At 49.7% G+C, this 26375-nt stretch overlaps 8 protein-coding genes across 8 annotated transcripts; 6 read left to right on the top strand and 2 right to left on the bottom strand.

Moving 5' to 3' along the window:
• Positions 1–390: 390 nt before the first annotated feature.
• Positions 391–4056, bottom strand: BC939DRAFT_498388 (kinase-like domain-containing protein; the record flags this gene model as incomplete). Its single annotated transcript, XM_051559806.1, has 8 exons — positions 391–452; positions 722–884; positions 991–1880; positions 1976–3077; positions 3170–3228; positions 3370–3526; positions 3689–3826; positions 3946–4056. The coding sequence occupies 8 exons, from the start codon at positions 4054–4056 to the stop codon at positions 391–393; spliced, it is 2682 nt and encodes an 893-aa protein (XP_051417440.1).
• Positions 4057–5901: 1845 nt separating this feature from the next.
• Positions 5902–8589, top strand: BC939DRAFT_418469 (uncharacterized protein; the record flags this gene model as incomplete). The annotated part of the gene is made up of 6 exons (XM_051553036.1): positions 5902–6016; positions 6130–6539; positions 6691–6844; positions 6937–7418; positions 7529–7807; positions 7972–8589. The coding sequence occupies 6 exons, from the start codon at positions 5902–5904 to the stop codon at positions 8587–8589; spliced, it is 2058 nt and encodes a 685-aa protein (XP_051417441.1).
• A 109-nt stretch (positions 8590–8698) lies between these two features.
• On the top strand, positions 8699–9475 carry BC939DRAFT_100405 (uncharacterized protein). Its single transcript, XM_051549836.1, has 2 exons — positions 8699–9143; positions 9283–9475. Exons 1-2 carry the CDS (start codon positions 8808–8810, stop codon positions 9289–9291), a joined length of 345 nt encoding a protein of 114 aa, XP_051417442.1. The 5' UTR covers positions 8699–8807; the 3' UTR covers positions 9292–9475.
• Positions 9476–13458: 3983 nt separating this feature from the next.
• BC939DRAFT_498392 (uncharacterized protein) lies at positions 13459–17452 on the top strand (the record flags this gene model as incomplete). The annotated part of the gene is made up of 2 exons (XM_051559807.1): positions 13459–16044; positions 16166–17452. 2 exons carry the CDS (start codon positions 13459–13461, stop codon positions 17450–17452), a joined length of 3873 nt encoding a protein of 1290 aa, XP_051417443.1.
• Positions 17453–18007: 555 nt separating this feature from the next.
• BC939DRAFT_435148 (40S ribosomal protein s2) lies at positions 18008–19488 on the top strand (the record flags this gene model as incomplete). The annotated part of the gene is made up of 2 exons (XM_051553446.1): positions 18008–18043; positions 18719–19488. Coding segments are annotated over 2 exons (797 nt in total), but the record flags the coding sequence as incomplete, so codon positions are not given.
• Positions 19489–19930: 442 nt separating this feature from the next.
• On the top strand, positions 19931–22223 carry BC939DRAFT_488810 (kinase-like domain-containing protein). The gene is made up of 7 exons (XM_051559394.1): positions 19931–20108; positions 20297–20425; positions 20589–20763; positions 20908–20984; positions 21107–21365; positions 21501–21782; positions 21934–22223. Exons 1-7 carry the CDS (start codon positions 20062–20064, stop codon positions 22099–22101), a joined length of 1137 nt encoding a protein of 378 aa, XP_051417445.1. The 5' UTR covers positions 19931–20061; the 3' UTR covers positions 22102–22223.
• A 431-nt stretch (positions 22224–22654) lies between these two features.
• Positions 22655–25004, top strand: BC939DRAFT_498395 (histidine phosphatase superfamily; the record flags this gene model as incomplete). Its single annotated transcript, XM_051559808.1, has 6 exons — positions 22655–23044; positions 23171–23183; positions 23338–23438; positions 23526–23834; positions 23941–24489; positions 24579–25004. 6 exons carry the CDS (start codon positions 22655–22657, stop codon positions 25002–25004), a joined length of 1788 nt encoding a protein of 595 aa, XP_051417446.1.
• Positions 25005–25692: 688 nt separating this feature from the next.
• On the bottom strand, positions 25693–26242 carry BC939DRAFT_472548 (uncharacterized protein; the record flags this gene model as incomplete). The annotated part of the gene is made up of 2 exons (XM_051558285.1): positions 25693–26051; positions 26137–26242. 2 exons carry the CDS (start codon positions 26240–26242, stop codon positions 25693–25695), a joined length of 465 nt encoding a protein of 154 aa, XP_051417447.1.
• Between the last annotated feature and the right edge of the window lie 133 nt (positions 26243–26375).

Consider the following 26375-nt stretch of genomic DNA (forward strand, 5'->3'; position numbering starts at 1 on the left):
TTATCCAGACACAGCTCCAATCGGCACCAACTGACAGAGTAAAGACATTTACATTTATTCAAGGCACACGAGGAAAAAAAAAAAAAAAGGTCTCTGTTCATACATCGGACCTATCCCTATTTGACTTTCATCTAGTCGGGATGACGATGTGCCAGCCATATTATGCGGCTCCATATACATTTATACCAGGATCAACCAACAACAAACGCCAACGGCCGGGCTAGTCTCTACCACCATGATGTTTCTGATGGCCCACTGTGGTATCCATTTATCGTACATCTCGGTCATACCTACGCTATATTCTACAAGGCGCTGTGGTCCAACGGATGCCAATTGCATCGGATTATGCACGCGTGATGAAATGATATGCATGCTTAGGATGGATGCTACTCAGCCTTGGCCCTCATTACCGTCCTCGCGTTCAACCGAATCTGTAACCGCCGAGACCGAGACTGAGCAGGGGAACTTAACTGCGGCCGTTAGCTTTTATTTATTTGTTTTCCCAACGCGGTCCTGATCCTCGTGTACCGGTCAGGTTCGCGCGCTAGCAATCCTCCGGCGAAGCAGACCAAGCCGATTCTCAATAGATCGTATAACTAGCAAAGAGTAATAATGAAGTGGTGGTGAGCGATCAAGAAAAAAAAAAAAAAAAAACATGATAGCATGATAGCATGATAGCATGATGCAACCCATTATCAACCACGAATGAAGAATACCCTACATTTGTTAAGAATCTCCCGGTCATCCTCTTCGATCGCCTCGCTGCGACCGTCTTCACCGGCACCGTCCAAGATAGCATGTAGCATCCATATGGAAGTCTGATACGATTTTTCGCTTTCGCCATAATCGTCACTGACCAACTCCTTCAACGCCGCAGCTTTGCTCTGTGGTCACACAAAAGAAATGCCTACAGTTAATAGCTAAAAAAATAAAATATATATGCATAGCAAAGTTCTCAGATCCCTGTTTCCGGGGCCACTGGCCACTTACCAGCTCCAAAGCTCGTTCGTAAATCAGCTTTTCAATCACAACACCGCTCTCCTCACGGCGATCGATCCCAGAGCGAGCCTTTGCCGCCTCGGCTTTCTCCAAGCATTCATTGAATCGATCACGGACCCATTGGACCCCACTGTTCAGTCTCATCGACGCAGGCTTCGCCTCCTGCCGCCTTTCCTCCCAGTACTGCCGAGCGACATCCATGCCAGCCTGTAGCAGCGCAAGCGCGCGTAGGTACAGAAAAAACGCCTCCTCGGCCAAAATACTATCTCGGCTAGGCTCTTCAGACGGAGAGTAGTCCAACCCATCCAACGGAGGAACACCCTCCATTTTCGAATCTGCAAACTGGGATACCACGTAGGCCTTATGAGCAGTGTCCTCAATCGATTGCACCACCGGGCTCTCCTCCGGGCTGACATCGACGACTCCCCCGCTCTTGTTAGATGAATCCATGAAACCGATCAACGATGTATTGCTTCGCCATGAAGGCGGCGACGAGGATGCTCCAAAGAGACGCATCGACGCTATTGAAATCGCCTTTGAAAGCACAGACGTTGCACCACCTTCTCGCGGACTTCCAGAACGCACGCTAACAGGCGATGACATGGGTTGAATCTGTCCTAGGGCTGGTCTGTGCAGAGGCTGGATCGATCTTGGCTCCTCCGGTGTTGGAGTCGCAGGCAAAGCAAAGGGCGGAGTGGTCGAGAAGAAGTGTGTATTCGATGGGGGAGACTGTGTCGAGGACGAATATGAATGGGGCACAAAAGGTGGAGGTGGAGTTCGATACTGAGTCAAGGATGCCGGTATTGGTGGCGACAATCCGTTGTTTTGGTTGGATCCGCTCTTCATGCGGGCCGGATTAGATGCTGGGGACGCCGCCACCTCTATAAAATCGCCCACATAGAATTTAAATAAAAAACGCGTTAGCACCCCGTAAATGCAATCGCTCAACATCACAATCGGTCTGAGCGTAACTTACCATCAGCAAGGACGTTGAGCTCTACTGCCCGCTTCTCAACCACTACATAGTCCTTATCCAGAAGCGCATCGTCTTCAGGAGCACTATATCGGCGAGATACATCAGGAACACCAACCAAGGTACTGCGGCGATACGGCTGCGAAGATGGTTGTGGAGTCAATGCTCTGTTGGTTGCCTCTGCTGCAGTAACCTCCATGGATTTCATGCGTCGGGCGGAGGTATTGATTGGCACTGAGCTGGGCTGCGTCTGGTAATCGTTATGTGAAGGCTGCGATGGATTGCCCAGTCCGCTGACATAGGCATGATGGCTCTTTGGCGATGATAGTGGAAGCTGAAGAGGCGGCCGACTCTCTGATCCTGCTGATGGTGATCCGCCCTTGAGTGATCTGGGCCTTGATCGATATGATGCCTCCGACGATTTTTCCGACTGATCTCTCGTGGCTGCCTGGATGCCAATGGCCTTCTTGTCGCCTCTGTCGCGTTGTGCACTGTCGTAAGAGTATCGAGAGGGGTCCAGAGTGGATGGTCGTCTTGCCGAATCTCCCTGCAGCAAATCCTGTTTAGAATAGTCCTGAGCAGAAGAGCTGCTTCGCGATGATCTCGAGCGACTTCGTGCAGCCAGGCTCGACACTGTGGGGTTCATGAAGAATTCTTCGAACGAGATTCTCTCCACAGGATTGCGCTTCAGCAGCTGCCGTATTAAATCCTTGATGTCATCGCTTATCGTGGTTCCTGAGTAATGACTCGGTTGTGAGGGTGATGATCCTGTGCGATCCTCCGTTGTCAAGTCCCCTGGAAATGTGATCATGTCCTGCGCCTTTTCAATCCTCTTCAGCAGCTCGACATGGTTTTGCGCCCTAAATGGCGGCTTTCCTGTGCACATCTCATATAAAACCGTGCCGACACTCCAGAGATCAGCCTTGGCGTCGTACTTTTCGTAGCGGAGAATTTCCGGCGCCATGTACAGGGGTGAACCGCAGAGCGTTTCTGCGAGACTCAGATGTGGCAACGAACGCGCGAATCCAAAGTCGGCCACCTTCAATATCGGCAGTCCGTATCCACTGCCTTCTCTGTTATTGCTTGGCGGATGTAGGAGGAGATTCTGTTCATAATGCAAATAAAAAAAAATAGGGTGGTCAGTTGCGTACTTCATTATAATAGCATCTTCCTCACACAAACCTAGGCTAACTATACCTGCGGCTTCAGATCTCGATGGATAAGATTCCTTGAGCGTAGAAACTCCAGCGCAGATGCTATGAAGTATATGAAACAGACATTGCATACGATTTAGCGAGATAGTCCAGGTACATGGCTGTATTCACAAATTGATGTCACACAAAAGCCTGACATGCATGCATGCAAAAAAAAACGTTGCGATGATAACCTATACTTACCCAGCTGCTTCAGAAAATGGCGGACTACCACCTCATTCAAACCGCCGCCCGGCGGTGATGGGAGTGATGGAGGTCCGTCTCCTTTCCTCTTGATATACTGCGAAAGATCTCCTTGCGAGCAGTACTCCATGACAAGATGGATATGTGACTCGGTTTCCTACAGGGAATGAAACGGGGAGATCATGGTCAGAGGCATAATGGCATTCGAAGACTGAGCGCGCGTGCGGGGACAGAGCGTAGTACTTTCATGGTCAGTGCATATGGGGAGATTGGTTGCTAGGGGGCCATTTCACAAGACCCTGTTCTGTTCTGTTCTTACCTTGCAGTCCACGAGGGCCACGATGTGGTCATGTCGAATCCCTTTGAGGATATTGATCTCACTAGCAAGGTTCTCGAGTAGCTTCTTTGTCAGCTTGGACCGAAGGACGGACTTGATGGCCACGGGCTCTTTCGTCACCTAAAGAGTGGTCAAGGTTAGCTAACAAAGGACTTTTTGAGTCATGTCGAACATTGTTACGGCAAGCTCTTGAAAAAAAAAAATGAGAAAAAAAAACCCTTTCCACTTTGACGACTCACCCTGTGGTATCCCTTGTAGACTGTTGCGAACGACCCTCTGCCTATCTCGTGCTCGACGATGTAATCGCCAACCTGAGTGGCCTCTGGTATATGCTTGACGCCAGTGGCCATGGTGAAAGGAAGAAGGTGAGACGCTTGGCGAAAGAAATGAGGTGTGCGAAACCCTCGATGGCTGCAGGCCAAGTGGTAGTAGTTCTGGCGTGTGAAAGGCGGGTCCTTTATTAGGCGATAGCGTAAGAGCAGTTGGAGCTAGCGTGCGTTAAAGTAGTTTCTCAGGGATTTTTTGGGGTCAGGAACGAGGAGGCGTAAACGATGAGTAGATGGTTAAGCGATGGCGATGAAGTGTGGTAGATGCATAGCATGCGTCCAGCTGAGCTCTTTTTTTTTTCTTTTCTGCCACACTCGCTCGCGCGCAGCACGTTTCCACATATCACGTGCTTCATTGCGCGAGAGGAAGGACCATGACGAAATGGGTCACTCCTCGTGAGAAGAGTCGTTCTGGCGTAAAGACCTGTAGCCAGTCGTGCACGCGAAGGGGAGGCGCCGGATCGAGTCTAAGAAGACTGTTCGTTCGCGAATGGGCGCGTATGCTGACTGTGAATTGGAGCTCTCTAGACTGCCTAGGACAATCATTTCTGGCTGTTGCAATCGCTGATGATATTCTTGAGCTGTTACTATTGCTATTTTTGCTCCAAGATGAGATGCATTGAAGAGCCGGGCGAGCATAAAGGTGATCAAAGGAACTCTTCAACAGAAAGATATACGCCTTCACTCATATCCCTCAATGACAGCCTGCGTCCTTTGCCCTCTTTTTCAACACCGCCAGCAATAGGGGCTTGTTCCTCTGGTGTGGTTGCTGTTGCTCTGCTGCTGAAACAGCATCTGTAATTTCACATTTTCGGTAGTAGATCCTGCCCGCTACCTAATATACTCATTTCATAAAATAGAATGATAAAACGACCTCAGTAGGCGGCGAAATTCACCGTAGAAACGCATATGGTATCCGTGGAATGTCATTGGCGGTGGTTAAAGTTGCAATGTATGGCTGTCCAGTACTATTTTTATGTTTCACGAGCTCAGGCCCGTCGGACCTCTGCTGCAAGTTTTATTTTTGGATCTGCCCCATTGGTGCGCACGGCGACCCCAGGATGGACGGGGATCTTACCGCTGTGTCTGATCCTTGGACCGGTGTTCAGGAGGGGTGGGGGGCACGGCGCCATATTTGAGTCCAGGGGAACCAGGGGTGTTAAAGACATCAATTGCGTGTCGTGCATCGCAGTGTCGCAGTGTATGTTATTGCTGTTATTGCTGTTGTTGCTGCGATAGTGGAGTGGTGATTGTGATGGTGGTGGTGATGATGGTGGTGATGATGGTGGTGAGGGGAAAGCACTGGACGACTTGAGAACTGGAAGCAAGGGGTCTCGGGGAGATTCCTCCCGCGAGCTGCCCATTGCTTGGAGACAGGAATCACGGCTAAAGATAACGCGACGGATTCATGCACAGCAAGATCCCCCCCCCCCCCCCCCCCTTTAGTACTAACCCAACTGTGTGCGGGCCGCTTTTCTTTTTGACCAAGGACCAAGGATGAACAGGAACCATGATCTGTGTCTGCTTGTGTATGTGTGTCTAAGCACAGAAAAGAACAAGTTCAAATTTAGAGTGGTCCTGGGCGTATGAAGAATAAGAGCGCACTTTCATAGAATTGGTAAATGAAGTTAATTGGCTTTGATGCCGGTCTGATTCACAAGGTCTCTTGACGAGTATAAAAGGCCCCATTCATCTCTCTCCTCATCTGTTCTTTTTCCACTCCACTTCATCTCATCCCTCCTCCATACCTTCCTTCACCCCTCGCTTCTAAGCTACTCGGCGCCGCTGTCTATCTCTCAATTCCCTCGCTCTATCTGTAATCCACACCACCCCTCACTTTCCAGAACTAAAAGCCATACAAACCCAAACATGTGCGGAATCTTTGCCTATCTCAATTACCTCACTGTCGTCGATCGTCAGACCATTGCCGACATCCTCACCAATGGTCTCAAGCGCCTTGAATACCGTGGATATGACTCTGCCGGTAAGTTGCCTCGCTCCTTCTCTGCATTTTTTCCAATTTGTTTTTTCTCACGGAATGCCTAAATTCTCCCTTGGATTCTAATGCATTTGCTCTGTATGCTCATAAATGAACAGGTCTGGCAATTGATGGCGACGGTGAGAAGGAAGTCTTGATCTACAAGGAAGTCGGAAAGGTCGCTTCCCTCCAGAAGTTGGTTGAAGAGCAAAAGACGATCAACTGGCAAAAGACCTTCACCTCCCATTGCGGCATGGCCCATACCCGCTGGGCCACTCACGGTCAGCCCTCGCGCACCAACTCTCACCCTCACCGATCGGATCCTAAGAACGAATTCACGGTCGTCCATAACGGCATCATTACCAACTACCGCGAGCTCAAGCTTGTTCTCGAGAAGAAGGGCTACACCTTTGAGAGCGAAACCGATACCGAGGCCATTGCCAAGCTGGCCAAGTACATCTGGGACTCTCAGAAGGGCAACAAGCAGTTGACCTTCACCGATCTCGTCAAGGGTGTTGTCAAGGAGCTGGTAAGCCATACTCCATTTGATCGTTCCTATTGTTGCTATTGTTAGACTAGAGCGATCAACACTCTGGAATGTGCAGCCATCCTTCGGGAAAGCCATCTGTTTACCCCTTTAACTTACAGGGGCCTCGTGTTCATGATTTGCATTTTCTTAGGAGGGAGCCTTTGCCATGATCTTCAAGAGCGTTCACTTCCCCAATGAGGTTGTCGCCACCCGTCGTGGTTCACCCCTTCTCATTGGTGTCAAAACCCCCAAGAAGCTGAAGGTTGACTTTGTCGATGTCGAGTTCGGCGGTATTGCTGAGGAGCGTAAGTCACCAAGATATTTGGAGCGACTATATCAACAGCCAGGACACGCGTTAAAATATTGATTCTTTATTTCATAGTCCCCGGCGAGGTAGAGGCTGCCCCCACCACCTTGAACACCCTTGAGGTTCCTCAGTTGCGTCGCAGCGAGTCCCGCGCCTTCTTGAGCGAGGATGGCCTTCCTCAGCAGATTGAGTACTTCTTGGCCTCAGATCCCTCGGCTGTGGTCGAGCACACCAAGACCGTCCTGTACCTCCTCGACGACGACATCGCCAACATCCGCGAGGGCGAGCTCCGCATCCATCGCCTCCGCCGCGATGACGGCATCTCCTCCATCCGCTCCATCCAGACCTTGGAGATCGAGCTGGCAGAGATCATGAAGGGATCGTTCGACCACTTCATGCAGAAGGAGATCTACGAGCAGCCCGACTCTGTCGTCAACACCATGCGTGGCCGCGTCAACTTTGACACCCACAAGATCACTTTGGGGGGCCTCAAGTCGTACCTGCCCACCATCCGCCGTTGCCGTCGCATTGTGTTCATTGCCTGCGGAACCAGTTACCACAGTGCTCTTGCTGTAAGTCTCGAGACTGGATCTGTGTGTTTGTGTTGCTGTGTGTGTACCTTGGTGTTCTCGATATAGCGGATCTAACAGTCATGCATGTTGCTCCATACCATACCTCGTAGACCCGCGCCATCTTTGAGGAGCTGACCGAGATCCCCGTCTCGACCGAGCTGGCCAGCGACTTCCTGGACCGCAAGACCCCCATCTTCCGCGACGACGTGTGCGTGTTCATCTCCCAGTCCGGCGAGACTGCCGACACCATCCTTGCGATGAGATACTGCCTTGAGCGTGGTGCTCTCTGCGTCGGTGTCACCAACACTGTCGGAAGCTCGATCTCGCGCGAGTCGCACTGCGGTGTCCACATCAATGCTGGTCCCGAGATCGGAGTCGCGTCCACCAAGGTACAGCAACGGAGCAACGGGGCAACGGAGCAATGGACTCGATGAGATGGATGTTCAGGATGATGATAGGACCTTGGCTGGGTGCGTTCGTGAACAGCGAGAACTAACCGTGTTGCTGCATTGTTTTCTCTATCTTGCTCTGTGATCTTTTCTTATCGACATAGGCCTATACCTCCCAATACATTGCCCTGGTCATGATTGCCATCCAGCTATCGGAGGACCGCACGTCAATGACAGCCCGCCGCAACGAGATCATTGACGGTCTCCATGCGCTCCCGTCGCACATTAAGGAGGTGCTGGCCATCGACCAGGAGCTCCAGCGCCTTGCCAAGGATGTGCTGCACAAGGAGAAGAGTCTGCTGATCATGGGGCGTGGGTTCCAGAACGCGACGTGCCTGGAGGGAGCGCTGAAGATCAAGGAGGTCTCGTACATGCACAGCGAGGGCATCTTGGCGGGCGAGCTGAAGCATGGACCCCTTGCGCTTGTGGACGAGAACATGCCCGTTATCCTGATCATGACGCGCGACTCGCTGTACCCCAAGGTCCGGTCTGCGTTGGAGCAGGTCACGGCCAGGAAGGGCCAGCCGATCATCATCTGCAACAAGGGTGATGATGCCATCAGCCCCGAAACCAAGACGATCCGCGTTCCCCAGACGATTGACTGTCTTCAGGGCCTGTTGACCATCATCCCTCTCCAGCTTCTGTCGTACCACCTTGCTTGCTTGGCTGGCGTCGATGTCGACTTCCCTCGCAACTTGGCCAAGTCTGTCACCGTCGAGTAAAAGCGTCACCCATTCATTTTTCGTTTAGTTTCCTCCCGTTTGCGCACGTTTTCTCCTGTAATTTAGTTCTCTGTTCTTTTCCCTCTCATGCAAGAACGTGCCTGTACTCCCTCTCAATAAACATCATCTTCAGTCTCAAAGCAGTCCACATAGCTCAGCGTTTGCGTTTTATAGTTTAGGCGGAAGTTTGGACATCAGGAAGTCTGCAATTGAGCTCGATGATCTCAAGCATGACAAGTTTAGGAATGTCATCAAGAATGCTGTTTACGAGTCGATGCATATATCAAGCAGCTTTGAAGACGATACCAAGGACAACCGGGCGTTTGAATACTTGCCACTCCAGGGCGTTCAGTAGCCATGGGATCCTCGGTATGGCAGTGAAACCAGCCGGGACATCCAGTCCTAGTCGGGACCGGCCACCAAGAACAAAGCCAGGGTCGAATCCAGAATCAGTAAAGACGAATGACCTCAGAAGGACAGTGATGGAAGAGGTGGCGATCCCTGGGAAGTTTCGCATGTATTTCAAGCCAGACAAACGTGCGATCCGTCAAGCTGTAAGCTGCCATGTTCATTCAATCTACAGAGCAGAATACAGATGGAGACAAATTGAGCGCCCATTCTCACAAAGGGATTATGTGCTTTTTTGTCGTTATTTTCTTATACGAATATAATATTAATATTTTGTGCAGGAAGGGCCTTTAGCAACCGATCGATCAAGATCACCCAAGAGAATCAATGCAGCAAAAGGGAAGAATGCTCAGGAGAGCCAGATCAGGAGCACCGATGATACTACCGACCAACCTCAGCAAGAAGCAGCGGGCTCGGATGGTACGGCGTCCTCGAAAGCTCGGGGGTTCGAAAATGTTGGATGGAGGGCATTAGAGCAAACATATGCCCGCGATGTGCTACCCCATCCTTACTTGGACCGCAATTATCTGGAAATAACTGAGGTAGGATCTGGTGTTGAACTCATGCAGAGCTCTGTGGGGAGGAGGTGAGGAGGGAGGATGGATAGCGTCAATGATGAGACTAATGAGCAATGGGTGGGCGTATCGGGTCTAGATCAAACTGTTGCCGGACCGAAAGACCTTTCAGCTTTGGTACCGGCCCAAGCCAGATGACAAAGTGACCAGCGTAAGCACCATGGCCTGGCCCCCCCCCCCCCCAAAAATACTACCTACCCATCGTAGCTACCGATACACTGTACGATTCTTATTTGCATTTTGCATTTGCATTTTTTCTTTTTTTCTTTCGGGTGGTAGGAACAAATTTCCGAGACCGTGGATAAGCATGCAGCGGCTTTCAAGGCCATGCTAGCAAGACATGCGCGATCTTCGACATCCTCGAGGCTAGTGTTCCAGCTAGCAAGACAGAGTGACCGACACGCAAACATGGCTCAACTATGGACAAGACTGGAACAAGAAGTGAACGATACGCAGAGCGATATGCAGAGCGATATGCAGAGCGATACTCCAGTGAAATAGTGAAATGAGTCGGATTCTACGGAGACGCCTTCAACGAAGCGGCAATAAAAAAAAAGAATTTTTACGCCTAAAAAGGACACCAGTAGCGGCTGTTTACCCCTCTTTCACCACCACCCCTTGTTTTTTCTTCGATCTTGTGCATGCAATACGAGCTCTCCAATGACACCATCTCCAAAGGTCAATGACCCCACTCGGTGTTTTTGCAAAGAATGACTTCTCCAAAAGAACAACATGTTATATAATGGCAGCGACATCTGAACTAGTTCATTTATACGGGTTCGATCATCCTTCGAATTTTCATCCCCCCACACGCGTTGTTTCCCTCTAACGAAAGACGCAGGCATATCTTCTTTTTTTTTGTGCTTTCATATTACATGCACATGATATGAACGTTGCAATCGACCAAATAACTTCTTCTATCGCTGACCCATCCAATACCCTGGCGTGTGGTTTTAGATAGTCCAGTGAAAATTGTGGGAAGGCATTTCTTTTATGTGAAAAAAAAAAACTGTCGCGCAAATGCGAATTTCGATACGCTCGATTTCAGCTTTTGAATAGCGGACGCGTTTCTCAGATCCCGCATATTTTTTTTTTTTTGTATGCATGTTTAGTGTACAAGTGTACATGTGCTCAAGTGAGGGGGAGTTGTTTTTTTTTTAAAAAAAAAAAAAAAGCGGTGCTGGGTATACTATATGCTATATGGCACGCATAGTTTTTCTGAGCAATCTAAACCCTCTCTAGAAAGTAGAAACCAAAGCCATGTTGGCCACTCCATCTTCCTTTTGTATCTATCTCTTTTTTTTTTCCATTCATGCTCTGCTATCATAATCACACGCAGCCATTCATACAATGCGGAAAAGAATAAAAAAAATACACAAACAAGCTTTTTTGAAAACGGGAAGAAAAAAGGGCAAGTTACAGGAAAGAAGGCCAGGATGTGAGTGGCACATGTTCATTGGGAAATCTCTTAGGGCGCACAACATGGAATAACATGGTCTTGTGTTGATGCTGCTGATGATGTTGTTGTTTTGTCAACATGCTGTGTTCTTTTAAAGCATCTGCGTGGGCCAATCCTGCCAGATATCTGCGATGGCGTTAGGTTGTCAGGTTATCGGGCTTTGTCAGGTTTTGTCAGATTTTTTGCGAGGTCCTAAAACGAGCCCCGGGTGGGCTGCACAAGGCTCGGTAATTGTAATAATTGTCCGCGTGCCACACTCCCCTTTTTGCTCTTTCTCTCTCACTCTTTCTCTCTCCGTTTCCCTGGGTACCTTTTTTTTATTCATATATCGGATATAGATGATAGACGGATCTCTTCGTATGGAGCCTACATGGAGTCGCAGGATGCAATTGAGGAAATGAAATGCATTAGTCTAATGGGGATGATGGGACTAAAAGGTCAAGGTGAACGCGGTGTTATACTTGGTGTACATGTTGGAGATGTGTAGTTGCAAAAAAATGCGCCTTTTTTTTTTTATTCCCTCGGGTCTCTATCTTTGTTCACTTGCCTTGTTCCAATGACATGATGTAACTCGGTGTGTATCGATTGTGCTTGTCGCAAGTTGTCGGTAGTGCCGGTCTTTGCCGGTTCTGATACGGATAATGGGGCTTGATGATGATGATACTAAGCGGGTGGGTTGTGTGAAGGAATCCCAGTGATCACCCAAAGAGAAGTAGAGCGAGGTGGGTGCAGTGAAGAGTATGAACCCCCTTCCGTCCTCCTCACTGTGTCTCTCATCCCTCTCATACACCCCCCTTCGATTCGTACTCGATAAACAACCTTTTTTTATATTTTAGTTCGTACACATGGCCATGGGACCAAAAGTCCTTTTCTTGTCTTCCAATCCATCCTTCGTTCTCTTCTTCTTCCTCCTCCTCTTCTTGTTGTTGCTGCCCCCTCAATTGCTCGATTGTATATCACACTCATACTCTCTCTTTTTCTTGTTTTGCCCCCTCCTGCCCGCCCTCACACTCACACTCACACACGCACCCACAAACATCAACTGCAGCAGCAGCAACAATAATAACAACAACAACAAGCAGTAAGATCCTTCTTCCTTCCTTCCTTCCTTCGATTTAGCGCCCGTCTCTTTCTCTTTCTTTCTCTCTCTCTCCCTCCTATTTCCCCCTCTTTCTGCCACCTGGAGCAGCCAAAGGAGTCCTTTCCACGTTGCCTACTATCCCTCATTTCATAATCTGCATTATCATCTCTGTCCTGCAACACATCTCCCTGTCCACTCAACCAATATCTTTTTGCATTTTACATTGATGACCATTTTTCATTCACTCGCCCTCTCCCTCACTGCCCCCCTCTGTCTCACCATCTTTTCTCTCTCTCTCTCTCTCTCTCTCTCCCTTGCTCACGCTCTGTCGTAGACTGGATCTTGAAGACCCAATTGCTGTATCTGTCTACACACAACCAATCCAACCAATCCAACCAATCCCATCGCCTTGCAACAGTACGTTCACTCGCAGCTGGACATCCAGTCGGTTGGACCTGAATAAATTTATCATCTCCTCCACAACGTGAACAACTCAAAAAAAAGAATACTATTCACGTCTAGACGAAACTCATACACCCTTTGCCCTTTGTGAACCCATCACCCCATTCACCCCATACACACACATACACACACATACACACACAACACATACACAACACACACACATTTCTCCCTTCCGCCGTGTACTCTACCCTGTGTCTGTTTTGGTCCTTCTTTTTTCTCTCTCTCTCTCTCTTTATCTCCATCTTGTGTTTGTTTGTTTTTCTTTCTCCATCCTCTCTCGCCGACCACCAATCCCCGCTGCTTGTTTTCTGTCGTACCTGAATCCCTTCTAAAATAACCCCTCGCTCTGTTTTTTGTCGCCTGTTTTTCCAGCACAACAACCAAGACCACGACTACGATCACGAGCACGGCCAGGGCCACAACCAGTCTCAGTTATCCCTCCTTGCTTGGACACCACATACAAACACACACAACACAACATACACCCTCCTAACCACACGACTCGCCCAATCGCAGAACCAAGCACACGACCGGGGACCCGTGTCTTGTTGGACCACTTTTGCCAGGATCGAAACAACCAGAGGTGAGTAAAACGCAAATAAAATGAAACACAAAAATCAGGGACGGACACCTGGGTATGGCATCGCGCCTTGCGACTGACAGACACCACTGGTATCGTTGACTCTGATGATATAAGTCTCGTATGTGAAGATGTCAGATACGATTCCCTTCAAACCTGGATTAACATGAGCCATGCGTCTCCCACTTCCTACGCCTTGCGACTTGCGACCTATGATACTTCAAACACAAACAGAATGTCACAGCTGCTGTAGAGATCTATCAACCATCGGATCCAGCACCTCTCTCAACCCCTGCCCTCCATGTCGTCTCGCGTCACGATCGACCCGACAAGCACCTCCCTCTTGCACACACCAACCAACGACGCCGTCCATCCAGCAGCTCTTGAAGCATTGACCTTCACAAACTATAGTCCCCGCGAGATTCAGGCCTGCATAGACTCGACCATCATGACATATCTCCAGCAACAGCAGCAGCAACAACAGCAACAACAGCAGCAACGTCAGCATATGCTAAAGCAGCCCCCACCACTTCCACCTCACGTACGTCCTAACCCCCAGCATCAACAGCATCGACATCAACAACAACCACACAACCAGTCTTTGTATCAACAGCACCAGCATCGGAGCCAACAACATCAGCATCAACTTCAACATCATGGCAGATTACCCGCATTTCAAACAGATAAGGTACAACAACCCATCCATGCGGGAACTGGAGTCAGGATATCGCTCCCGCACAGTCCAAGGGATCAAACAAGGGAGGGGGAGCCCACTGTGACATCGCAGGGTCACACAAATGGTCAGTCGAAGCATGACCAATTGTACCCCCTAGAATGGAAGAACGATAGCAGGCACAGTGACGATGATAGTGAATACGATGACGAAGAATACAGCGAGTATAGCGATGAGATCGCAGATCACGACGACGACCAGGAGGAGGACAGCGAGATGGATGATGATGAAAGCCTTTATGGGAGCGACAGCGATCACACTGAGCAGGGGCCGCCCTGCCACAACACCCTCAGATCGCGCCCTGATATTTCGATGGCCGTCAGCGTATCCACCAACCAGAGCAAGAGCGCCGGTAGCGCTCAGAAGGTACAAGAGGAGTTGGTCAGGCAGATGACCATTGCCGTAGGCGCCTGGAGCAAAGATGGCAATAATGGCATGGCACATTCCTCTGCTGTTGACAACGGGTGCGACAACAACAAGCTTCGCGGTAATGCTTTATCTGGTGAACATGAACGGAGGCCGATTGTGCAGGAAACCGCCGCAAGCGACGTAACAGAACCTCCCTCGAGAACATCCTTGGACAGCACTTCGAGCGGAGTGGTTCCGTCAACGATCCCATCCAGCGCAGGAGAACCGGCTGTTAATCCTTACCTGACAAAGACACGCAACGTTCTACACGTGGAGGATGAAGAGCATGAGGAGAACGATGAAGAGGATGATGAAGATGAATACGATGAGGAATATGACGACGAGTACTCCGAGGACTATGACGAGGATGAGGAGGAAGAGGATGACTACTCTTATTCAGAGGATGAAGGCGAGGACGAGGAAGAGGATGAGGAGTCAATGCAGGAATATCACTGCGGTGTTCGCGATGATCCCAAAGCGAGGGCGGCAGCAAAAGGTCGATCACCACACCCTAGTCAATATCCACGCTCGGGTTTTCATCATTACCGACCAAGGTTGGACGAAAACTTCTTACAGAAGCGAGCCATCACAAAACAAGTGGTTCGTCGGTCAAGTTTAACGGCTCTACTGGGAGAGGCATCTCAGCCTGAGCAGGACCGCAGAAACCATACCATGCGTGCGCCCGCGATGTCATTTGGACCGCATCATCGACACAACGCTGCTCCAGTCCGTCGTCCTGTCATATCAAGCGTTTGGGCAAATGCTGGTGGTGCTCAAACGAATGTGACGCCATTGAATGCCAATACCGTGGAGGTGAGGGTGAATGGCGGCCATCAAGTCAATGGACAGGCCGAGAAGGCCCCCGAGGCGACACTCGACTCGCGTGCTAGTGCCTTGGCAGACCAACCTCGCCAATCTATCGCAGGGCCCACTCATGTCGCGCTCACCAAGTTGCCAAGTATGCATGAGCTGCATCGCCCTCAACGGATCGATTCAGGTGTTGGGGTGAAGCTCTCTTCCAACCATCAAGGACTCAACGACAGCAATAATAGCAGTAACAGCTCCGAAGACAAGCAATCGCGTCGATTTGTCATTGAAACCGCCACTGCGACATCATCGTCCTCCCCCACATCACAACACTTGCTCGATACTGAAGGAGGTACTTCTCCACCTATCGCGATTACATCTACACGACGCTCAAGAGTCAAGTCCGAAGGTGACGACAGCTCAGAGCATGGCTCACTGCGCCTTTGCCCTTCCACTGGATACGGCACTCTAGAAGGCGAGGGTTCCAGTTCAGCTAGTGGGTCGAGGCCGTTGCAGTCCGGGAAACCCCTCAAGTCGTCCATCAGCTGCCACACATTCCCGCGCGCTGCTGGAAAACGCACAGGACAAAAACACGTCTCTTGGCACCACTCGCTCTTCCCGACAGAGCGTGTGTTGCGCGTCAAGCCAAGTTTGCCCAGTCTTTCGAATGTCGCTGCAGAATCTGCGCAGGCCACCTTACTACAGCTCCCAAGTGTCCCAGTCATGGCCAGGGATAATGTGAAGCAGTTCCATCAGTCGATCCGGAGTCTGCGGACTTTGTCAAGGATCGAGATTGCCAAGACGAGTTACAAGCAGCAGGGGCGACAAGAACTGACGTCTCCGATGCCGATTTCAAAGTCTGCAAATGACTCTGTCCCTTGGTGGAATCTATCACGATGGCTCAAAGGGCCGGTCGTGATCGATAAGAGACATTGGAAGGTAAACCATTGAAAATACACTGTGCAGGCCTTAAAAGAAAAAGAAAGAAAAGAAACTCATTGGTATATTGTGTGTACTAAACATCTAAACATCCTTATCCTGGGTTAATCGCTTTCTTTAGCCTGACAACTCTCGCGAATCCTGTGCTTACTGCTTCACTCCTTTCCACCGTTTTACCAACCCTCGCCACCACTGCCGGAAATGTGGAGACATTTTCTGTAGTAAGTGTGCCAGTGCCGAGATCCTGATGGACGCTAAGAACTGTGTCTATGTACAACAGTCTCAGCTCGCGCGCTGGTCGCGGAGGGTTGATCTTCAGCGACACAGTCTCTGGATCGATACTCTTCCGCAGCTGCATCCTGTCCGGACCGCAGCAGAGTCAGGCTTGGTGGCGACAGATGGGCATGGCTCCATTGGACACGCCAGTGGTATTGCCGGTGGCGTAGGCGTTCTCGGAGGTGTCGGCAGCGGTAGTGGCCGTAGAGGATCTTGGCAAATGGTCCCCGGAGCTGGCAAGAAGTCGCGACTAAGTATCTTTGGTCTCTTTGGAAACGGCGCTCCAACCTCGATCACAGGGAGCATCGCCTCAGACTCTCGTCGAGGCAGCATGGATGTTGCGAGCGCCGAGAATGTGTATGCGAGCCATTATAGCCATCTGCAACCGCACTCACAGAACCCTACGATCACGTTCTCCGCCGGCAGACGACCGAGCTCATCCTCGATCATGAGAAACAGCTTGAGCGGCACATCTAGCCACCTAATGATAACGGGTGCACCGCTTGGCTCGAACGACGTTGGAATGGCGCCGATCGCAATGTCTCGCAGGATGAGCTCCGGAGGAGTAGGAGAGGTCTGTCTAGCCAGGATTTGTGTGGGATGCGAACGTGAGCTTCTCAAGCCTGTTCCCAGATGCACGTCCATCGCGAAGTACTACGGATCCCTCAGCTCCAGGGGTGGACATCGGCCGCGCATTCATGGATACTCGAGCCTTGGTCCGCATGCAGGTCGACAGCATCCAGGTCCCCATCCAGGACCGCACGTCGGACCTCCAGCTGGACCGCTACATCCCATGGATAAAGATGTCGACCCAACCGTCACTGCAAACCACGATTATCTTCCCAACGGCGTTCGCCGACATTCTCCCCTTCGACAAATCACACACATGTCCAGCTATGTTCAGGAGGAACATCCAGTGTCACACAACGGTCCGTCCAATAGTGGCCATGGATATAATGATGGAGGGGCAGAGGGACACGCCAATGGTGCGAATGCAGGATGGAACCCGAGGGAAGAGCCTGTGGGACCGCATGGAGAGCCGAGATATCAACCTAGCGTCTTGACCTTTCAGGAGCAGCAGCTTCATTATACCCAACAGACGCTGGGACCCATGTACCGCGAACTATGCTAAGATCTATGCGATGCAAATAAAATATGTGCAACGCCTTCACACCCACCCCTTTATTGAAAATTGGGTAATAATAAAATCTTGAAGACACAACCATGAACAATGCGATCTTTATTGTGATCTAGGATTACTTAGGCAGGGCTATCTGTGCTGTCCCGAGGTCCCGCTGAAGGTCCACCATCTAGTGGTGTAGAGAAACTAAAAAACCCTTAATGGTCAGAATCGAATAAGTCCCTCGTCAAGGCCAGGACAGCTCACTCTTTCTTTTTCAATCTAATTATCAAGAAAAATGTAAATACACGTGATGTCTATCCCCCTTTTTGTCCGTGGACTATCCTAGCGACCATCATCCATCGGTTGGGGGCGGGGCATAAGAAGGGGGCCATGCAGGAACCATCCATCCATTAGCTGGGTGGTTATCAGGATGCTGGTGTCGAGTGGAACCATGCGTATCACGAGAATGTCTGGAAGGACTGATCAATCTGAGAACTTTTTTTAAAGATTGATCTACACATGACCACCCAAGTCTGACATCTCTTCTTGTTACCTCCATATAGCAAATGGCTGACGCAGCAACGGCCGATACTCAGCGAGGTGAGAAAAAAAAAAAAAAGGACCCGACATCAAAGAAGCTCAGTGTCAAGGAACTTTACCGATTAAATCAGTACTCTGGACATCATCAAGATCAGATCCAACGACGGAGATTGATCTGCCATACGGGAAAGATCTTTCGATGGGCAATTTGGATACAGGATGCATGGATATGGAGGCAGTAATGCGGTCGTATCAACTGACAGGATGGAGAATCTGATTCGACCTGTGTAATATGGCGGTGTTGTTATATGGCGACATCTGGAAGCAGGAGTGGCGGTATTATGGCAGCGCGAAAGAGCAGGATGAAACATAGGCATGGTATCTATGGCTCGCATCACCCCATCAATTTGGGCTCATGCTTCTTGAGCAGGCATGAGATCAGGAAACTGCTCGCGACAAACAAAGGGAGAGGCTGATCGGAATCAGGATCTATTTCTCAGTAGCAGCAGTGCGATCGAACGCGACAAAAAAAAATGACAGTGTCAATACGTGCTGTTATCTCTAGCGATTAATATTTCATCAACCTTCAGGACGTTTGCGCAGAGATCAGTTCACGACAGGATAATTTTTTTTTTGACTTCAAACGGCTTCAATGCTCGATCACAGCGTTCATATCAAGGCGGCATTCTAAATACCTATCCTTCTCTCTTTTGTTACCCTTTTCTGATACTAAAGGACGTGGCGGATTTGGACGTGGTCGTGGACGTGGTGGTGACCGCGGCCGTGGCCGTGGACGTGGACGTGGAGGCAAGGATGAGAAGGAGACCTGGACCCCCGTTACCAAGCTTGGACGTCTCGTCAAGGACCGCAAGATCCAGTCGATCGAGCAGATCTACCTGTTTTCGCTCCCCATCAAGGAGTACCAGATTGTCGACTACTTCCTGCCCTCTCTCAAGGACGAGGTCATGAAGATCATGCCCGTCCAGAAGCAGACCCGTGCTGGTCAGCGCACCCGTTTCAAGGCCTTCGTTGTCATTGGAGACTCGAACGGCCACGTCGGTCTGGGTGTGAAGTGCTCGAAGGAAGTTGCCACGGCCATCCGTGGAGCCATCATCCTTGCCAAGCTCTCGGTCATCCCTGTCCGTCGCGGTTACTGGGGTTCGATCTTGAACGAGCCCCACACCGTTCCCTGCAAGGTCACGGGCAAGTGCGGTTCGGCCGTCACCCGTTTGGTCCCAGCTCCCCGCGGTACCGGCATTGTCGCTGCCCCTGTCCCCAAGAAGCTGCTTCAGCTCGCTGGTGTCACTGACTGCTACACCCAGGCTTTCGGCTCGACCCGCACCTTGGGCAACTTTGTCAAGGCTACGTTTGCCGCCATTGGTAACACCTACAGCTACTTGACCCCCGACCTCTGGGCCGAGACCAAGTTCACCATGTCTCCTTACCAGCAGTACACTGACTTCCTTGCCAAGCCCCAGGACAAGCGTCGCGCCTAAGTACTCTTTTTTTTCTGGTGAAAGGTGTTTTATTGTTCTTGAGACCCTTTTGAAGCAAATAAAATGTCTTTGAAAAGAACAATGAGCGTTGCAATTGTAACTATCAGGAGAACAAGCGAGTGGGATGCTGTATCACGATATAAGAAAAGAGGGCGTAGTGCTAAAGGTAGCCCTCTTGAATGTTAGCTGGAGAGTCGGGACCGGACGATAGGATCTCTGATAAATGTGAGCCGGAGGGGAACTTGTGATGACACGATCTTGTCCGTGGAAAGGGACGCCAGCGGAGAAGAATAAAGATGAATAAAATCCGTGGCCGAGGACTGGATACTATAGAAGTCAGAGGGCCGATGGTTCCTGTAAGTGATCCGGCCGATCACAGTTGAACCTTGTCTGCAATTGACCAGCCAGATCGCATGCCGACCACTATTTCTTCCCCACAGCACGCGGGGGGAAGGACTAGCACGGGCAGTGTCTTTTTCTTGCATATACTTGCATCAAGTAACACTTCATTCGGTTTCACATTCATCTCTTCACTTCATTTCCTCACCTTCTTCACTCTCCGCCTCGCTCATCTCATTCACCATGGCACCCAAGGAACACGGACAAAGCACAACTGATGTTCGCAAAGGGTAATAATATACCACTACCCTTCTCTCGCTCGATGGGAAACACTTGGTGCCTGAACCTCACTCCTCGGTCATCTCGGCTCCCCCTTTTTATTACACCCATTGCGAGCCATAGCACTAACCTATCGGCCACTTTGCCATCGTCAATTGCCCTCGGCATGTTTTACCGCATTCCAATCCCTCTGTTTTAGATATCAATTGGAAGCTGCCCAGCTCGAGCCGTACTTGCAAAAGGCCATTCCAGGATTCGCTGTCCCCGTCAAGGTATCTCAGTTCAAGCTGGGTCAAAGTAATCCCACCTATCTCCTGACGGACGCAAAGTAAGTCTTTGTATCCCACTTGCCATCAATTGCTTCTGCCCTTTTTTTTTTTACATGATAAAGTGATCGATCGAAAAAATGATTCCAGCACCGTCCCAGTATGTGGGGATAAATTATGGATTCAGCTCTTCCTCACACGATACTTCCTTACACAATATGTTAGCAACACGCGCTATGTCCTCCGCAAGAAGCCAGCCGGAGCGCTGCTGTCGTCGACGGCTCACGCAGTCGAGCGCGAGTACAGGATTTTGAAGGCCCTGGGCGAGAAATCAAATGTGCCCGTGCCCAAGGTCTACACTCTCTGCGAGGATTCTTCTGTCATCGGAACACCTTTCTATGTAAGTGCTACGAACAGAGATGGGAGAGAGAGTGAGAAAGATGGAGACATTTGATCTGATATAACATTTGAAGGAAAGGGTGTTGCTCTTGTTGATTGATTGATTATTATTATTTTTGCTGTGCTATGAAAAAAAAAAATGTAGGTTATGGAGTTTTTGCAGGGACGCATTTTTTCGGATATCACCTTGAAGAAGCTGCCCTTTGAGGAACGTCGTCAGTGGTAAGTCTATTGAACTATTTTTTCAGACGAAAAAATGATAGCAAGACCTATTCTTGTTTTCGTCCGATTTTTTTTTTTTCTGCGTACTAAGTCAGGATTTTTTATTCTTTTTCGTCGTAAAGCTGGATCTCGGCAATCGACACGCTCGCAAAGCTGCACAAGGTCGACTATGTGGCCGTTGGGCTTGAGGGCTATGGAAAGTCCGCGGGATTCTATAGCCGCCAAATCGCGTCTCTGAGTAAGGTCGCTGCTGCTCAGGCGGCCGTCAAGGATACTGAGGGTGCCCTGGTCGGTCCTATCCCTGGTATGGATGAGTTGGCAGCTTGGTTCAAGAAGCACGAGGTCAAGGACTCGACCTCGATCGTGCATGGAGACTACAAGGTATGAATAGCGATAAAAGAAATACTACTGATACTAAACAATTGTCACGAAGTAGCAAACGCTATGCATCCGAACGAGATGTGCATTAACAATACGCGGTCTACTGATTTTTATACTCCTCAATCGCTATTCTAGATGGATAACTTGGTCTTCCATCCAACAGAACCACGTGTCATTGGCATTCTCGACTGGGAACTGTCGACGATCGGTCACCCATTCTCGGATCTGGCTAACCTTGTGAACCCATACTACGTTCCTGCAATGGAGGGCAACCCCATGGGTGGACTCCGGGGCATTTCCGAAAAGGATCTGCCCATTCCTCCAGTGAATACACTCCTAGAGCGGTATTGCCAGCAAACCTCGAGACCCTACCCGATCGAGAACTGGATGTTCTGCATCGCCTTCTCGTTCTTCAGAGTAAGGATTTCACAGGATTGATGATGCATTCGTTCTTTCGGAGAACCAACTGTATAGCCCTGGTTTTTGTAATTCATGCTTTCTCTTTGAATTTTCAGATGCTAACCACTTTTTTTGTTTTTTCGAAATGTGTTGTGGTGGGCAAAAATAGCTTTCGGTTATTCTGCACGGAATCAGGGCACGCGTGGCTCGTGGACAGGCGAGCTCGGCAGAAGCCAAGGTATACGCCGCTTTGGTAGAGTCAGTTGCCGGACTAGCGCTCGAGATTGCACGAGGGGACGGACAGCAGGATACAGATAGTGTCAAGTCTAAGCTGTAATAGAACCGAGCTAAATAGTGAAATATGAAGTACCTGGAGGGAGGCGTCAGTGAGAAAGTGGACGCGCTTGGAAAGTTCTATAACGTGTTTACGCCAATAATTAATAAATCATAACAACGTACAGAATCCAATTGGGTATCGTTTGACCGATGCTCTTGACGCCCCATTGCACAACGTGGTCAAGTCGTGCACTCCAAGTCGCTTAGAGCGTGTATTGGGTCAAGACGCGCTTGTTGTAGTATCGACCTATGAGCTTCATTAAGCCTGCAGTTAACCAAGACCAATCCTGTTGCCTATTCAAATGCTTTCGAATACAAGACCGAGATGTTCTCCGTTATGCGGAATCATTATAGGGAGCAGGCGTCCTGGTCGATCGGCCCGAGAACGGGAGGATTAAACCTATAAAAGCGACAGCTTGGATTGCCCTGTCAACTTTCCTCAGAGCTCTTTGTAACTCCTCCTTTTCCTTACAGTAACACGCCGCCCCATCCTTACCTCAAACGCACACATTCCGCCGATCCATTGTCTGGTCCGACCATTTCGTATCTTCAAAATGGCACTGAACGAACCCTCCTCCTCCAGCAAGTCCACGCCTCGACGACCCTGGACCGTCCTGACCATCACCGGAGCGCTCTCGGTCTTTGCCATGATTTCCTTCCTCACCGCCTCCCCAGCCCATGGTTTATCCTCCGGTCATGTCTTTGACAAGCGTATGCTCTCTGTGAATACGAAGGTCTTGGATGAGGCTGCGGAAGAAATTCTTAGTGGTGCACACGGCCAAATCCTGCAGAAGCGAGGCAAGGCATCGCCTGGCAAATCGAATGCAGACCTGGAATGGATCCGCTTGCGATTGGGTACAAAGTCGCCTTATCCCCATGAGGACAAACCTGAGGGTTCATTGGACGATGTGCCTGATGGATACGAGCTTGTGCAGCTTCATCTTGTAAGTCGCGTTTTTTTTCATATTTTGAGTTCATGACGTTTGATGCAATGAATGTAAATGTTGGACACGATAATCTGAATGAGCAGCATCTGATAATCTCCACATTTTTTTTCTCATGGACCACAGATTTGCAGACATGGTAAATTTTCCCTGGTCCAATTGAATTGGTCTCCACAACCCACGAACAAATCGTTAGAGCACATGAGAGGCGCTGGTTCGTTGATTTGACACGCTCCTGCATAGCTCTTGAACCTTTTTATTTATTTATTTTTTACTTGTCCGTCGGATACCAGGTACGAGATATCCAAGTGCGTCGGATTCGGTCGCCTACAAGAAGCTGACGGAGAGACTCAGTAACACAACTGTACCAGGCTATGAATGGATTCGTAACTGGGTAAATTTTATCCTCACTCGCCAGTTGAACGCTGTTCTCATTATCAGACCATTAACTCTTTTTTTTCATTTATTTTTTTATGGGTAGTCAAGCGAGACTTGGTACCCTCCTTCGAGGGGAAACTTGCTCGCAACGCGTGGTGATGCCGACCTTTATGAGATCGGACGCCGCTTCGCGAAGCGATACGAGTCGTTCTTGGATCAGTATCCGTATAGTCCCAACAACTATGAGTTCCGCAGCTCCCATAAGTCCCGCTGCAGTCAGTCTGCATACGGATTCTCCCTGGGATTCTTTGAGGACCGATTAGTCAGTGATGAGGAGCCTCACCGCTCAAAGAGCGGCAGACATCTGGACGCCCCACCTTCCCAGCCCATACACATTTACACCGTCCCACAGGTATTCTATTATCTCGGCATGAAATCATACGTCTGCTACTCATGTTTGAGCGCTTGAAACATATTATATTGACGCCTTTGAGGTCCTTCCGTGGTCTGTTGTCTAGGGCTTGGATCAGGAGATGGCGGTCGAGGACTCGTGCCCGAAGTACCTGAACGAGGTTGCGGACCAGCCTGCAGTAGGAAAGCAAGTGAAATTGTACCAAGACAGCTTTATCCCGGTGCTCGCCCAGAACCTGTCGACAACTTTTGGCGTTAACTTCACCGCCAAGGATGCCTCTCGCATCTACCAGATGTGCGGTTTCGAAGCCTCGATCTATGATGATGTCACGACCTGGTGCCAAATGCTTCTTCCTATCGCGGGTAAGAATGACAAGAAGGGCAACCATGGTCAGGATAAATCCCGACAGGACAACTTTATCAAGTTGGAGATCGCTGGCGATCTGGATGACTTCTACACCCATGGCCCTGGAGTTCCTTTTAACCAGGAGATGGGATGCAAATTGGGCACCTCGTTGATGCAATCGATCGAATTGGCACTCTCCAGTGGCCCTGATGCTATCGGGGATGGTGCCGATGGTGGCTCGACTGACTTGTACCGCGGACACCTCAAGTTTGGCCACTCTGAGACTATCATGTTTTTCTCCACATATCTGGTAAGTACCCCTTTATTGCAGTATAGCAATCGTGTGTTATCAGCAAGACTACTTACACTCAGCTTGTTTTCTTCTCTTTACTCCTATAGGGCCTTTACAATCGGACCGGTGTCGTACTGACTGCCGACATGACTCCAGACCAGTATGCGAAGCGCGAATTCCGCTCCAGTCTCTTCGCGCCCTTTGCTGCTAACATGGCCTTTGAAGTCTTCCAGCCCAAGGCCTCGGGTTCGAACAAGATCCATCGCCGTCGTCTCAACCGCCGTGCTGCATCAGACCCTCAAGGCTTGGTCCGCTTGCTGGTCAACGAGATGCCCCTGCCTATCCCCGGTTGCGACGGCGCCATGTTCTGCGAGTGGTCCAAGTTCAAGAGCATTTTGATTCAGCGTGGGGCAGGATGTGATTTTGAGAGCTGCTGTGGAACAGTTCCACCAATTTCAGGAAAAACCTCACAACTGAGCGTGACCTTCGCTGCGAATGCGACATGCCCCTCGACAACTCCTGTTGTCCCCTAATGGGATGGTTAGCACAACCGAGAATGGCTTCCCGGATTGTACAAGTATCAAAAGTGAACAATTTCATACCAATTTTATTAGAAATGAATGTTTGTAAAGATCCTCTGTCTCTCTTTGCTCTCTTTGCTCTTTTGCTTTGTGACCAAAAATTGCTCTCATAATCTGAGTGGTCTAGATGCCCTGGTACGCCGAAAAGGTTGACATTTGATAAACTAACCTCCACAAAAGCAAACCGCTCAATTATGTCAAAATTGAGCCAGGGAAATAGTCCATGCGCCCTGCTCAAAATATTGGCAACCGCAGCGGATTGATCATGATTTGATGCTTAAGCTGCTTTTACTTTTTCCATAGCTATGAGCAACATGAGCATAGAAAAGTGGACCATGTCAGAGCACCGAAAGAAGCATGAACAAAGGAGCGAGGCACATTTAAAGCAGCGCATCGATTTCGTTTTTATTAGTTTTCGTCCAAACATGAATGAATTCGAACAAAAAAAAACATGCCAGAAGACAAAAAAGGTATAGAGAAGTGCATATGTACTATTTTGTTTTCTCGTTGGGTCATCATCATCTGGGTAAGCGGGCTAATTGCTGATTTGATTTCTGCTCTGTATTTTTTTTTTCAGGGGATAAATTAGGATGGTACTTCATGTCATGCTACAATATAGTGTTGATTTATGGTCTCTTGCTTAGAGCATGTAAACAACTGACAAGAGAACACCCGCAGCGCCGAGGACCATAGATGCCCTGTTACCATTTGCACCACTGGGCTTGCTTGTTATAGGAGCGCTAGTAGGAACGGAAGTGGTAGTGGCAGCGGCGGTGGTGGTGTGAAGGGTGACTGAGGCGGCGGGCTTGCCAGTGGCAGTACCGGTAACAGTGCCGGTCTGGGTGCTGTTGCCGCCACCGCCAGCGGTGATAGAGACACAGAGGGGAGCACCGACATCGAGATTAGCGCAGTCAGTTCTCAGCTTGAGGTTCCACTTGAGAAGCTGCGCAAACGTGATTCCGTTGGCGATAGCAAAGGCATCACAGCCAATATCGGTAGCTGTTTAATACCAAACAGAAACGTGTTAGACGCAAGTGTTTCCACGCTCATAATCCGATGCGAATCAAACTTGATGATAACCTACGCTGGACAACGACAGTTTTCGTGCACTCCTTGACGGGGACAGGGACAACGGCCATGGCCTGGGAGGCAACAAGGGCGAGAACGGCAACGGAGAGAGAGAACTTCATGGTGTTTATCGTGTATGGGTTGAAATGGAGTGTTAGGTATGTGGGCGGATGTCTTGATTGAAGTAGGGTGGTATTTTTTTGTCAAAAAAAAGCGTGAAAAAAAGGAATGGAGCGAGTTGCAGAGCGAGGAGGA

Source organism: Gamsiella multidivaricata (assembly GCF_025024155.1).
Source record: "Gamsiella multidivaricata strain RSA 2152 chromosome Unknown BC939scaffold_2, whole genome shotgun sequence".
Lineage (NCBI taxonomy): Eukaryota > Fungi > Mortierellomycota > Mortierellomycetes > Mortierellales > Mortierellaceae > Gamsiella > Gamsiella multidivaricata.